Source organism: Nelumbo nucifera, chromosome 7 (genome assembly GCF_055504915.1).
Source record: "Nelumbo nucifera cultivar China Antique chromosome 7, China Antique-T2T, whole genome shotgun sequence".
Classification (NCBI taxonomy): domain Eukaryota; kingdom Viridiplantae; phylum Streptophyta; class Magnoliopsida; order Proteales; family Nelumbonaceae; genus Nelumbo; species Nelumbo nucifera.
The window spans coordinates 59,484,534-59,498,450 of record NC_142655.1 but is presented as its reverse complement, the minus strand read 5'-3'; the positions used below and the strand labels follow the sequence as shown (position 1 = coordinate 59,498,450).

At 36.5% G+C, this 13,917-nt stretch overlaps 1 protein-coding gene across 2 annotated transcripts in view; it reads right to left on the bottom strand.

The window, feature by feature from the left end:
* EMB1135 (RING/FYVE/PHD zinc finger superfamily protein) overlaps positions 1 to 13,917 on the bottom strand; it is a 104,678-nt gene that overhangs the window by 20,008 nt on the left and 70,753 nt on the right. For both annotated transcript variants that reach the window (XR_735563.3, XM_010262504.3), the window contains exons 18-27: positions 5,454 to 5,551; positions 5,238 to 5,373; positions 4,921 to 5,027; positions 2,339 to 2,434; positions 2,119 to 2,206; positions 1,903 to 2,023; positions 1,500 to 1,611; positions 1,287 to 1,410; positions 1,133 to 1,210; positions 924 to 1,042 (exon numbers count right to left, since the gene is read on the bottom strand). Coding sequence is in view for 1 of the 2 variants with exons in the window: in XM_010262504.3 (XP_010260806.1) it covers positions 924 to 1,042; positions 1,133 to 1,210; positions 1,287 to 1,410; positions 1,500 to 1,611; positions 1,903 to 2,023; positions 2,119 to 2,206; positions 2,339 to 2,434; positions 4,921 to 5,027; positions 5,238 to 5,373; positions 5,454 to 5,551 (1,079 nt within the window). In the remaining variant the exon portion in view is untranslated. The remainder of the gene's footprint in view (positions 1 to 923; positions 1,043 to 1,132; positions 1,211 to 1,286; positions 1,411 to 1,499; positions 1,612 to 1,902; positions 2,024 to 2,118; positions 2,207 to 2,338; positions 2,435 to 4,920; positions 5,028 to 5,237; positions 5,374 to 5,453; positions 5,552 to 13,917) is intronic.

Below are 13,917 nucleotides of genomic sequence, written 5' to 3'. Positions count from 1 at the left end.
GAGGTTTAGTTCGAACCCCTCACTCTCTAACTCTCATTGCCGCCAGCTCTCTCTCTCTCTCTCATCTTCTTAATCTTCTCTTGTTTGTTTTCTGGTTTTGCATCTAATCTCAAGCAGTTCTATACTTCAAGAGGGTTGTTTTCAACTCACCAAACCCAGATGGATAATATCCACAACTGTTTGGAGGAAAAACAACGTTTTACTGATCATCATCAAGTAAAAGAATAATAATTTGCAGCAGTCATCTCAATCAAAGTCACATCAAATAAATGTTATTATCAAGACTATGCTAAGTGATAATCAAGCAATAAGGCCAAAGCAGGCACCTTATAACATGTTTCATATTATGTTGTATTTCAGTTTGTGCTCCATGATGTATATGATAATATATATAGTACATGTATTGATATGTTAATTAATTATTTGCTTGTTTTTCATATTTTCTGCAACACTTTCTTTCTTAGATTCAATGTGCAGTTGTTTTGCATATTTGTTTGCATTAGTGTGTTGTAATACTCACATGCTTGGGTTTACTACGCCATCACCAGCTTATTTCCTTGGATTCTTGCTAGATGAAAATTCACGAGTTTAAATATGTGTGTTACCTTCTTGGTTGATGATGATGTTTATGGAATGTTAAAATTATGACCAAAGTATCAAGTTATGATGGTTTTATGTATTTCGATATGTAAAACCCATTACTGTTGGTTTTATTTTATCATTTTTTGCTACAAAATAACAAGTGAAAATATGCCACAGTAAATACAAATCATATCTATAAATTATAGGTCTCGTTTGTAAGCTAGGCACTTAGGCAACTAGGTATCCTGTTGCCTATTAGCAGTTCCTTTTTGATAACAAGGAAAAAAGTGCCTATAGAGCTCCAGTACAAAACGTAAGTGTAAAAAAGTTAATCATCATACCCTTCAAATGCTAATAGGAAATGCCTTCTTCCCAACCATTCCCTATTAGATTCATAGAAACCGTTATTGCTTGAACCAAGCCCATCCTTCTCCTTCTCATCAAGCAAGGTGCTTGCAGACTACAAGGAAGAAGAAAGTCATGAATAATTCTTTGTTTTTTTTTTTTTGCATTATGACCACCAGATATTTGGTAGACTCAAATCTTTTACCTCCCATGTGATTCCGCGATCCAATGTGAAGGTAAATAGTACAGTGGATGCCCCAGACATATGATCTATATGAACAGTCTGCAAAAGAAGAAAATTAATAAATAGAGCAACAGGCAGCAACAACGCTAGCAGGAGCTCTTGTAGGAGAAATAACCTTTGGGGTCCCCTTTAATTCAATAACATTAGCTTTCAAATCAACAATTCCTGAATCAAAATGACCTTCAGTGCGTGCATTCTGAACTAGAAGATCAAGAAGGCTGACGAATAACTCAAAAAGCCTGTAATTTAATGGTAGCATTAAAATTTGTAAATCCAAGAATATTTTTCACTACAAGCACATCAGCTGTCCAACCAATTGATGACAGACCTATTTTGGATCTCAGGAGGCAGTCCCAATAGACGATTGAGAAAACGGCCAACATCATGCATGTCTGAATCAACTATACGGCCGGAAACTTTCCCAGAATCCTTTCCATTACCTATAACAATGAATGTTAAAAATTAAAATAAAAAAAAAAGAAAAAGAGCATCATATCATCAAAGAATTCCTACAAATGCTGGTCCAAGGGCTATAATCAAGCCAAGGATTCCAGCATTAGAAAACACTTCACTATGGAAAATGAAACCGATGAAAGAAAAACCATTTCAATTTAGACCATCTTTATTGAATGTTCTTAAGAAAGAAATGTTCTGTCACTCTTCTTTATCGAAAAAAAAGAGCCAATTAGTTTAATGTTACCAGATAGCTTAGGTGGGAAAAAGAAAGATACCAAGAACTGTGTCCCTGACTATTCCAACAGACACAAGAGCAGCTTTTGCCTTGATGATAAAATCTTGAATGGTTTCTGGCTTTTCAGATGAACATCCTGGAGGTACAACTGGTAGGGAATCCTGAAAAACTAAACACGAGTCAATTCATACCTCAGCATTGCTTTGCTAGTGCACAATAAGGAAATACTAATATTGAAACAACAAGATGATAAAACCTGTTCCATGATTCCTCTATACATCATCATCAGGGCCCTTTTTCCATAAGCACTATCATAATTGTAAGCACTCAATGATGGTCCTGCTCTGCAACACATAAAGCTAAATATTCAGGACACGTTTTGTTCATGACATAGTTCAGTTGTTTGAGGACAATAATGCAAAACACAAATTCAAAGCTCATCAATAATCAGTAATTGAAAATACTACCAAACCTACCTTCGGTCTCCTTGTGTTAAAGCCCCAAGTGATTCTAATCTCTTTGCAACAATAGATGCAAACCGGCGTTCACCACCAAGATTGGTAAATAGGAGCCTGCAAATCATACATGAGACTAAATGAATCTGGTCAGACAAGAATGGCATGCCCATATTACCTGGAAGAAATGAGTGCAACAGATATAATCAGCTGAATAAGACAAACTGGTCTAATATGCATTTGCTTAGATCAATTAATATATACAGGATTTAAATATTAGGGAATAAGAAGATTGTAACGAGTAACTAAAACAACACCAATTAAAAAACACCAAACAAGAAACTAAAACTACCAAGCATTTCCTTCTAGAACATAAATTATTGTATTCTCTTGTTTGGGATAAAAGGCATATGTTGAATGTAAGTTAAAATTTGATCAAAATTATCATAATTGACAGCACCACCACTCCCACCTATGGAAGTTCTGCTACACAAAACATGCTCCTGCGTTCTGCTCTATGCCAATAAAATCTACTTTTAACACTAAAAGCCATGTCAGTTACTATTTTGGATCACTAACCAAGGTTCAAAGTACTGATACAAACAATACAACGAATTATCATGTTGTGCATTTTAAATGGCTGATACACTAGGATTAAAATGAAAAGTTTCAGGAATTGGGTCAGGACATCTCTAAGAGGCGTATTTTCCTTTAAAATTATACAAACCCCCAAATTCAATGCATTTAGGGTGGCCCTATGATAGAATATGATAATGCCCACTGTCTCAAAAAAGCAAGGTGCATTTTGTGCCTGAGGGGCACAAGGCATAAGGCAAGGTGCGTGCCTTTTTCGAAGCAGCAAAAAATGCCAAAATTCAGAAAAATGCGAAAAAAAAAAGTAAAACATTCAGTCATGTAAAAATATAAAATGAAAATGTAAAAATAAATCAAACATAACATTCAATCACATTATTTTTTTCCCAATTGCATTACTTCAATTCACTAAGAGCCACCTTTGTACCAAGACCCTTGAAGCTCCAAGAACATCCTATTTGTTACTTTTATTCATTCACTCATCCTAATAAAAAATATTTTTAAAGGTTAACTGAAATTATAAAACTATTTTTGTAAGAACATGTTTGGGCTTGCCTCAAGGGGATTGATTGGGAGTTAAGGGTAGAGTCCTCGACCTAGCCACTAGGATTAAAAAAAAAGGCAAAATGCACAAATTTCAAAAAACACACACCTGGGCAAAAGTTCAAGGTGCACCAGGCACGTGCCTTTTGAAAATGCTGTGCCTAGGACCTAGGCGAGATGCATACCTTAAAACGTGCCTCGACTGTGCACTTAGGCACACCTTGTAAATCACTGACAGCACCAACAAAAAGAAACCAACACCTTAAGTTACAATTGCTGCCCCTGGACCCAGAATACTCCAGTAACTCCACTCCAATTCCATCCTATTCACTCCCATCCTTGTTAATTATCTTCCAAACTGTTAGCAGACCTTGGCATCCAGCTGAACAAGCAATACAGATTGGTTGGCAAAATCATGGCTTCTCTTAAATGGTACCATAGGTTCCAAGGATCCATGTCAATCATGTCTATCCTTGTCCTTAGCGTTCATAACCTCCTAATTTCCTATCACACCAAACTATGCATTCACTGACAAGAGAATACTTTTCTACAAAGTAAAATAGCTACATAAAAAAATGATAAATTTGAATACAACATTCTTCAAATAAAAATTAATAAAACCTTCAATGATAAGATATGGAAGCTCCAAATGAAATATATCTAGAAAAGATATGTTTCTTTATGTGATCAGTGATAATATTAAAACAGATGCACTAAAATGAACAAGATACAATGAGAGAGGTACCTGCCTCAACTTTTGGCCTCTGCCATTAAATATATGGCATTTAATATTTATAACATTTGTTTCCTTTTGTGGTCAGTTTTTAATTGTGGTGATGTTTTTAAGTTGACGTGGGTAGAATTTTTGAAGTTTTGTTTTTTTATAGGTTTTGTAGGGGTGTTGGGGTTGGAAATCTTCTTCTCTCAGGTGATCTTTGGCCACCTTTTATCATTCTCTTTTTCTTTCATTAAATTTCATTTTATTACAAAAAATATTTATAATATTGTATACTATATACTATATAACATATGTATAAATGTGTTATAATTTATATACATATAACATATTATCATACTATACTATACTATACTATACTATTGCATGCTGAGCTGGGTCTGAACATAAAACCCACGCCAAGCCCAGAAATTTGCAGGCCACACTGAGCTGGAAATGCTTACCAAGGCAACTTGAAACAAATGAATAGTAGAAAACAAAACTATATTGTATATGCTGGCATATACAATCCTTTCTTTTATTTTGGCTTCAAGTTTTGGTTACTACCTTGGGATGGTAGTTGGCAGGTCTCCTTTCCTCTGCTCTTCCCCTTTCTTTTGGGGGTAGAGGAGCAGTCATTCATTGAACTAATTTCAATTAGACCCTCTGTGTATCAATCCTTTCTTTTATACATTTCACTTATGAATATATGTAATACTCTATTATGTATAAAAGGAAGTGATAAGCTCACCTATACTCTGGTGCAGAAGCTTGATTTGAACGATGAGTTCGTCCAAACTGTTGAATTGCTCGGTCAGCACTCCAAGGAAGTTCCAGAGTTAGATGGACCCTTCTTTTCTGGCATGTAAAAGCCAACAGGCACAAAAGAGATCACAAGTTTAAAACATTCAACTCAAGAAGGGATGCTGAATCCAAACACATTATTAACCATCAGTTATGTTACTAAGGTCAAGAATCTTCTAGTAGAAGATATAGAAAAACAAAACAAGACAAAAAAAAAGCATTCACTTCCAGTAGTTACTAAGGTCAAGAGTCAACTCATTCTACCTGATTTAAAGCCCTTCTATCTGCTTGCAAAGAAACACCAGCAGATCCAGCTTCAGAAATTATAGCAACCAACTTTTTACCATCCATGAATAGTTTCTTCTCATGCATGTTAACCATTTCCAAGGCCACGTCCTTTCTGTAAAATAACTTACAATTTCAACCAATTACATCATATTGTTAGAAACTAGAGAAATGAAGGAAAAAATCCAGACTTACGTGTTCCGTGCCTGATAAATAACACCTTTACCAGTAGAGGCTCTTACAAGCATGCCTCGTCTGCCTGTCATTTCTGCAACATTATCAGGTCCTCCAAGCTGCATGAAAAGTAGAAATTGGGTGGCTAGTGTCCATTATAATTTAAGATAAAGCAGTAAAAGATGAACCAGAAAAGCCTTATCCCAACTATATAAGATCAGCTATATGAATCCTGTTTCACCATTCCATTCTGTTTAATGCCAACTATTCTATCTGATGGGATCAACTTAAGGCATATCAAAAGAGAACCAAAGCTGCTCCTATGCTCATTTGGCATCATTAGAAGATGTGGGCCCACATGGGAGCTGGGTTAGCAGTAGATCAACTTGGGGAAGGCCCTAGAGTCTTCAATCCACCTTAAGATGCTCTTTGTGTGGTTAAGCTTGCTGCAAGACAGGACTTATTTGGTTTTCTTACATTTCTGGACAGCAAGTGTATTTTTGTAATTTTGTATGTTTAGGGGGGTATGTTTGGGAACAGGTCATAGTCTAGTAATTTCCCTTTGTTTGGCTTTATGTTTGCAATTGTTTAGGGGGGTATGTTTTCTTACATTTCTTCCTTTGGAAGCTTACTTCTTATTAAACTTATACGACTCATTTGGGGGATAGTTTTTGCTAATGAACAAGAAAGTTTCTCTACAGAAATTGGTGTGATTGCCAAGTTGGGGGTGCAATTTCCCTTACCCTTAGGTGTGATTGCCTAGGGTTTTCATCTTATTTCAATCCCTTTCTCTGTTAGTTCTTTGTTTGCGATACACATCTAGACTTAAGTTGGTTGCAAGAAAAATGCTGAATCACAAAGATCCTACATCACTATCTACACCTAACGGCTCTGTTCTTGACTCATTTAACAATCTCCTACTCGTCGATCTAGCACAAGTTAATTACAAGAGTGAAATAAGATTGATCATCTCAAATTCTTTTTTATCTAACACACAAGTTAATTACAAGAGTGGGGAATTCTCGTCGATCAGCAGGTTTGAAAATGTTATCAGAACAGGTACAGGTTGTCTGCTCCTGTTCAAAAAAAGCTCCAGATCAAGGGAGAGGAATTCAGGAGTTTTTAATAATACACATTAAGGTTGTGTTTGGTACCATTGCTGTTTCTACCTGAAACATTTTAGGTTGATCAATACAAATTTTTCAGATAGATATTTTTTTTACCTGAAATGCTTTCAGTTAATCGATACAAATTAATGTTTCTACCTGAAACTGTACATTTGATATTTCGACTAAAAACATCAATGATCAGTCCTAGACATGCATATTCTAGTTTGACTCACCTATGTGATGCGACAACTGACAAGACATATTTCTCACTAATTTGCATTGATCAACCCAAAAGGGCCAAAACATTTAAGGTAGAGACAGCAATGGTACCAAATACAAGCATGGTTTAAAGTATCAATACATCCAATTGTATCGGCAGGGGTGTATTGATACATTTTACCCCACACATTTTAGTTTTTTAGTTTTTTTTTCAAATTTTCATTTTTATAAATATTTTTATATTCTTTAATCAATAAAATAATTGGTTTCCTGAAAACACCTTTAAATAGGTGTATGAGAAACCCAACGATGCAATAAGCCAAGTCCTTTGGATTAATTGTAGGACATTTTCAGAATTTATGGTGAAAATCAAAAAAAAGAAAAGAAAACATTTTTTTGATAAATAACAGAAACTTTTATTAATAGATATTAATAGAAAAAAAGTACAAGAGGAGGGGTAAAAACTCTTAACCTTCCCAACAAATATAGTTCAATTTACAATGTCGCCCAGAAAAAATTGACTCTTCCCACCCCTTGTTTGGCCAATGAATCTGCCAAGGAATTGGCACTTCTCTTAGTCTACTGAAACTTGACTTCCATGTTTTGAATGAGCTGTCTAACTTTCTTTTTCTCATTTAGAAATTTCCACAAACTAACATCATCCTTCACAGCCAATTGACAGCCAGCTTAGAATCACCTTCCACCATCAGTTTTCTGATGATCAACTCTTGGGCTCTTTTTAACCCTTCCAAAACAGCCAATATTTCAGCTCTAAGAGAATCCCCCATCCAATAGAACCAGAATACAAGGCAATAATTCGACCTTCTCCATCCCTGAAAACTCCCCCTATACCTGACGGGCCTGGATTTCCTTCGCTACTACCATCAAAGTTTAGTTTAGTGAACCCCAAAGCTGGAGGAGACCAAAATGGGTTAGATGAAATCTCCCTTGGAGTTGACCAAGCCACTTCTTTCCACTTCCTGATAATGTCTCCTTCTGAATAATTTTCAAAGAGCTTCAAAGTCTTAATTCAATGATGGCACCCTTATTTCTTTCTTCACAGACTGTCCAACATATAGCTGCTCTTATACATCTCCACAGAAGTTTCCCTCTCTTCTTCAACCCCCTAACAGAAGTGGAATGGAATAGGCTTTGTACATTTCGGCGGGAGGGGGGGTCCACCTGCAACCAAAAGGAGAGAAAAACCAACACCAGATCTCTGAAACAAATAGGCAGGATATCAGTAAGTGATGACAAGTCTGCTTGCCAAGGCCAGGAAACCATATCCATAGCATTTGCTGATCTAACCCACTGAAAGCTTACTGTCATGTTTCTTGTCAGCCACTTAACTTTCTTGAGAATCCTTGTAACCCCTATGAAATATCCAGATCTGACAGCCAACATACTTCTATGAAATATCTTGGTCAGCCTTACTATTTTCACTATTTATTAAAGCATCAACAAGCCAACTAACTAGTCAGTTGAAGGCCAGGAAAACTGCATCACTAACTAGTTGGTCAATACTCATGATGTGATCACCTGGAACGACTAAGCATTGACTAGGTTGACTAATTGATTAATGATTAATGACTAGTCAATCTAATCAACCAAAAAGTCATTTTAAAGCTTTATTTCTTGATTGTATCTCTAATTATTTGAAATACTGTTGAATATTTGTTATATTCATGATGTTTCTTTAAATCTTGCGACGGAACATGATTCAATGATAGAATATATAATAGAAAAAAAAATAAGCATAAAATAGAATAAGGCAGTGGAGGAATTCTTTTGAGTTTTCTTCTAATCAATAGTGTGTTGATATGGAGTTGCTACAAATACAGGGGCATATTAAATAGTCAACGTTGAACACTTTCTTTAGAAATTTTGTCTTCAACTAAATTAAATGTTCAATATCATCCTCCTAGGCTGATTGTATTTTCGTTATTTGAATTAACAAAATTACTCTCATTTATCAAAAAAAAAAGTTCAATATCATTCTTTTTCTTGCATTGTTTTAGCTTGTATTAACTTATTTATGGGATTGCATCAATATCTTAAATTTGGAATGCATATTTTATTACCAAATTGGTCACCACATTAACTAGGGAAGCCTAGACAACTAGCCAACACTCCACCGCATTGATAAAATTGTTTTGAAGTAAAATACAAGGCTGATGGATCAATAGAAAAACACAAAGCTAACTAGTTGCTAAAAGAAATATGCAAGCATATGGAATACATTATTAGGAGACTTTTGCATCTGTGACTAAGAAGAATTCTATTCAGGTTCTATTGTCCAAGTAGAAAGGTGCTGAAATTCAAAAGAGAAACAAATGTTTGAAGATTTCTGTTCTAATTTCATTCAGAAGATCTGTACAAATATATACAACTTCTAAGAATCAATCTAGGAGCTATTCTAGGAAACTAACCCACTAATTTAGCCTAAAAAAAGGAAACTAAATCACAGCCTAAAAAAGGAAGATAATCACAGCCTAAATAAGAAAATAAATAACTAAAAAACAGGAAAGATTCTGACTCGGATTCCACAAGGAATAATCCTCGTCATCCCTTTCCAACACCCCCCCTCAAGCTGGTGAATGTATACCAATCATTCCCAGTTTGGATACATTTGTCTCAAGCCCGACCCTAAGTAATGGTTTAGTGAGGATGTCTGCTTCCTGTGAACCAGATGGCACATAGGATAGACAAATTTTTCCACTTTCGATCTCTGATTTGATGAAATTTCTGTCATGCGAACATGCTTCATTCGATCATGTTGAATAGGGTTGTGTACAATTGATATTGCTGACTTACTGTCACTATACAGTTTCATTGGACTATCAAGTGGAAACATTTAAGTCTGACAGTAGTCGTTCAAGCCATATTAACTCACAAATCCCTTGTGCAATTGCCCTGTATTCTGCTCTTGCACTACTTTTGGACACAACAGTTTGCTTCTTACTTCGCCATGTAACAACATTCCCCCAAACCTTTGTACAATATCCTGTAGTAGACTTACAGTCCTCAACCGAACCAGCCCAATCAGCATTTGCAAATCCCTCAACTAACTGGTTATCACTTTTCTTGAACAATACCCTTGCCAGGAGTTCCTTTCAAATATCTAAGGATCTGATCAACAACACACTGATGTCTCTCGGTTGGAACATGCATAAACTGACTAACTATACTAACACTATAGGCAATATCGGGCCTACTAAGTGATAGATAGATTAGTTTTCCCACAAGACGTTGATATCTCTCTTTGTTAGCTAGAGGATCATTCTCAGAGATCTTATGCTTCCAATTCTTCTCCAGTGGAGTGCTAGCTGGACGACAACCAAGCTTTTCCCGGTTTCCTTCAACAGATCTAGGATGTATTTTCTTTGAGAAATGAAAATACCAGTTTTGCTTCTAGCAATTTCCATCCAAAGGAAATACTGAAGTTTTCCAAGATACTTAACTTTGAACTCAGATTGTAGTAGGCCCTTGAGATTCGTAATCTCATCATTGTCATCACCTGTGATTACAATATCATCAACATACACAATCAAGATTGATTTTTTTCCATCCCTTAACTGTTTTACGAATAGGGTGTGATATGCCTGTCCTTGTGTGTATCCAAATCTTTTCATAACTGTGCTGAATCGAATGAACCATGCCCTAGGAGATTGATTTAACCCATACAAAGACTTCTTCAATTTACACACTGATCCTGGTTTTTCTTTGTCTTCGAAGCCAGAAGGCAACTTCATGTAGACTACTTCTTCATCAAGAGTTCCATTTAGGAAAGCATTTGAAACATCCATTTGGTGCAATTCCCAATCCAAGTTGGCTGCCATAGACAAGAGAACCCGTATAGAATTCAATTTTGCAACTGGTGCAAAAGTTTCTTCATAGTCAAGCCCGTATATTTGCGTATACCCTTGAGCAACCAAACGCACCTTGTATCTCTCTATTTTCCCTTCCAAGCCTACTTTCACCGTAAAAATCCACTTACAACCCACTAACTTCTTCCCTTCAGGCATGTTTACAACTTCCCATGTATTATTGTCATTTAGTGCCATCATCTCTTCCAAAACAGTAGCCTTCCATTTTGAATCTCTCAAGGCATCATATATATTTGTAGGAATTGTTACATTATCAAGTTGAGATACAAATGCCCTATGAGTGTTAGATAAATAGCAATATGACAAATGATTTGAAATCGGATGTTGAGTACAAGATCTTACCCCCTTTCTTATAGCAATGGGAACATCCAGATCATCAATTGTAACAACACCTTTTTGTGAATCTTGTGGTGAATCCGCCATAGGTTCCGATGATTGGTTTTGTCGAGTAACACGGGGCCTCCTTGAGTAAACAATTAGTTCACTTTGTTGTTGGACTGATTCTCCCCCTTGACCGAGACCTGTGGTTGTATCTGGTAGGGGTAATGGTGGAGACTCAGAGGATGGTAAAGTGGACACTGATGGAGACTGGGGCAAAGACACAGGAAGAGATATTGAAGGATCCCAATGATTATCTTCAATTAAGTTCTCCCCCTGAAGAGAATCATGGGAATAGAATGATTGATCTTCCAGGAATGTAACATCATAGGATACATAGAATTTTTTTGTGACGGGATTGTAACATTTATATCCTTTTTTAGTGGGAGTATCCTATGAAGATACATTTGATGGCCTTTGGATCAAGTTTTCCCCGAGTAGGACTGGTATTATGAACAAACACAGAACACCCGAATATTTTTGGTGGGAGACAGTTGAGTAAACGAATATGAGGGAATTCTTTTTGGAGACAACTGACTAATGTACGAAATTTGAGGGGTTTTGATGGAAGTCTACTGATTAAATAGGCAGCAGTTAATACAAATTCTCCCCAAAAAAGATGTGGAACAGCACTAGCAAACATGAGTGATCGAGCTACCTCCAACAAATGACGATTTTTTCGTTCTGCAAACCCATTTTGTTGTGGGGTAGATGTACATGAGCTTTGATGAAATATGCCATTCTGAATGAGGTAATCTCCAAGAATCTGTGCAAAGTACTCTCCATTATCTGAGCGGAGTATGTGAATGTTGCATTGGAACACATTCTTTATCATTTTATGGAGATGTTGAAACACATACCCGGCATCAGATTTGTTCTTCAAGAAAAAGACCTAGCAAGCACGAGTATGATCATCTATGAAGGTGATGAACCATCTCTTGATTGTTAAATCCACAACCCGTGATGCTCCCCAAATATCACTATGAACAAGATGGAACGGTTTGGAAGGTTTGTAATTGTGAATAGGATAATTTTTTCTGGACTGTTTCGCAAGAATACATGACTCACAATGGATAGAAGAAGGATCTTTATTGAAAAATAAGTTTGGATACAAATGTTTCAAATATTGAAAACTAGGATGTCCTAAGCGTTTGTGCCATAGAATTACATACGAAATCAACGAACTAGGCAGAAAGAGATAGATGTGGTTTTGGGCTTGGAGAAGAATTAGTGAGATAGTAGAGACCATGTCGTTCTTTAGTATTGCCAATCATCTTCCCCGAAGATGGATCCTGAAAAATACAACGATTACAAAGAAATGTTACTTTACAATTTTGATCCTTAGTTAACTTACTAACAGAAAGGAGATTATCTCTTAAACTCGGAACATGAAGAACAGATTTCAAATAAAGTCCTTGGTAAAAAACATCTCCAACTCCAGCCACAATTATTGTATTCCCATTTGCCACTAAGACTTATCTCACCATCACATTTTTTATAATTCAAAAAAGATGTATGATGTCCTGTCATATGATTTGATGCACCGGTGTCAACAATCCGGTCATTGAGATCATCTTTTCGTGATAATAGAGATGATGAGATATTACCTCGTTGTGCAATTGCTGTTGTATATGTAGAACTTGATGCCTTAGAAATTTGCTGCTGGTGAAGAAGAGACCTTAAAATCTCCATTTGTTCCGGTGTGAAAGCTGTTGTGTTAGGCTTCTTTGTCTCAGCAGAGTCGACTACATGAGCTGATAGGTTGCCTTTTATCTGATTCTGTGGTTTCCAATCTGGAGGTTTTCCATGAATGTCCCAGCAAGTCTCCTTTGTGTGATACGGCTTTTTGCAGTGTTCACACCACTAGTGGTTTTCTTTTTTTCTTCTGAGGTCGAGACCGAGTAGATGCAAGTGCAGATCCTTGAGATTGTTCCTCTAGGATTCCGTGTGAGGATGGGTTCAGCATGACTTTCCTCCTGCTTTCTTCTCGTCGAACCTCAGAGAACACCTCATGAAGTGAAGGAAGGGGTTTGATTCCAAGAATACGACCTCGTACTTCATCCAGGTCTTTATTGAGTCCTTGAAGAAAATCAAATACTCGATCTTTCTCAAGGACTTGATTGTACAGTATTTGATCCCTGCCTTATGTTCCGCAGGAGAGAACGAATTTCAAAACACTAAGATGTGTTTCCAAGATCTGAGTACATCTCCTGAACAACCTTCCATATTTCGTGAGCATTCTTGTAAAATAGATACGTGCGTCCTATTTGCAGCTCCATGGACTTGATTAACCACGCCATGAGAATGGAATTTTCAGCTTCCCAAGTCTTGTAACTCGCATCACTGCTCGCTGGAGGAGGGATTTCACCAGTAAGGTAACCCACTTTTCCTTTTCCTCGAATCACTAACAAAACGGATTGAAACCATTCACGAAAATTGAACCCATTTAATTTGTGTTGGGTAATCTGCAGAGAATGGCTTATGTCAGAGGTGGTGAAGGAGGTTCCAAGGGATCTCGATGCATTCATGGTTGAATCTACTGCTGTCGAGTCCACTGTTGATGAAGAATGGCTAGTTCCAAACATCGTCACAGGCTTTGATACCATGAAAACAGAAACAAATGTTTAAAGATTTTTGTTCTAATTTCATTGAGAAGATCTGTACAAATATATACAACTTCTAAGAATCAATCTAGGAGCTATTCTAGGAAACTAACCCACTAATTTAGCCTAAAAAAAAGAAATTAAACCACAGCCTAAAAAAGGAAGATAATCACAGCCTAAATAAGAAAATAAATAACTAAAAAACAAGAAAGATTCTGACTCGGATTCCACAAGGAAGAGAAGAGATTTGAGAGAGAAAAGAGAGCAATAATGCTGGCAGCCCTCTCCA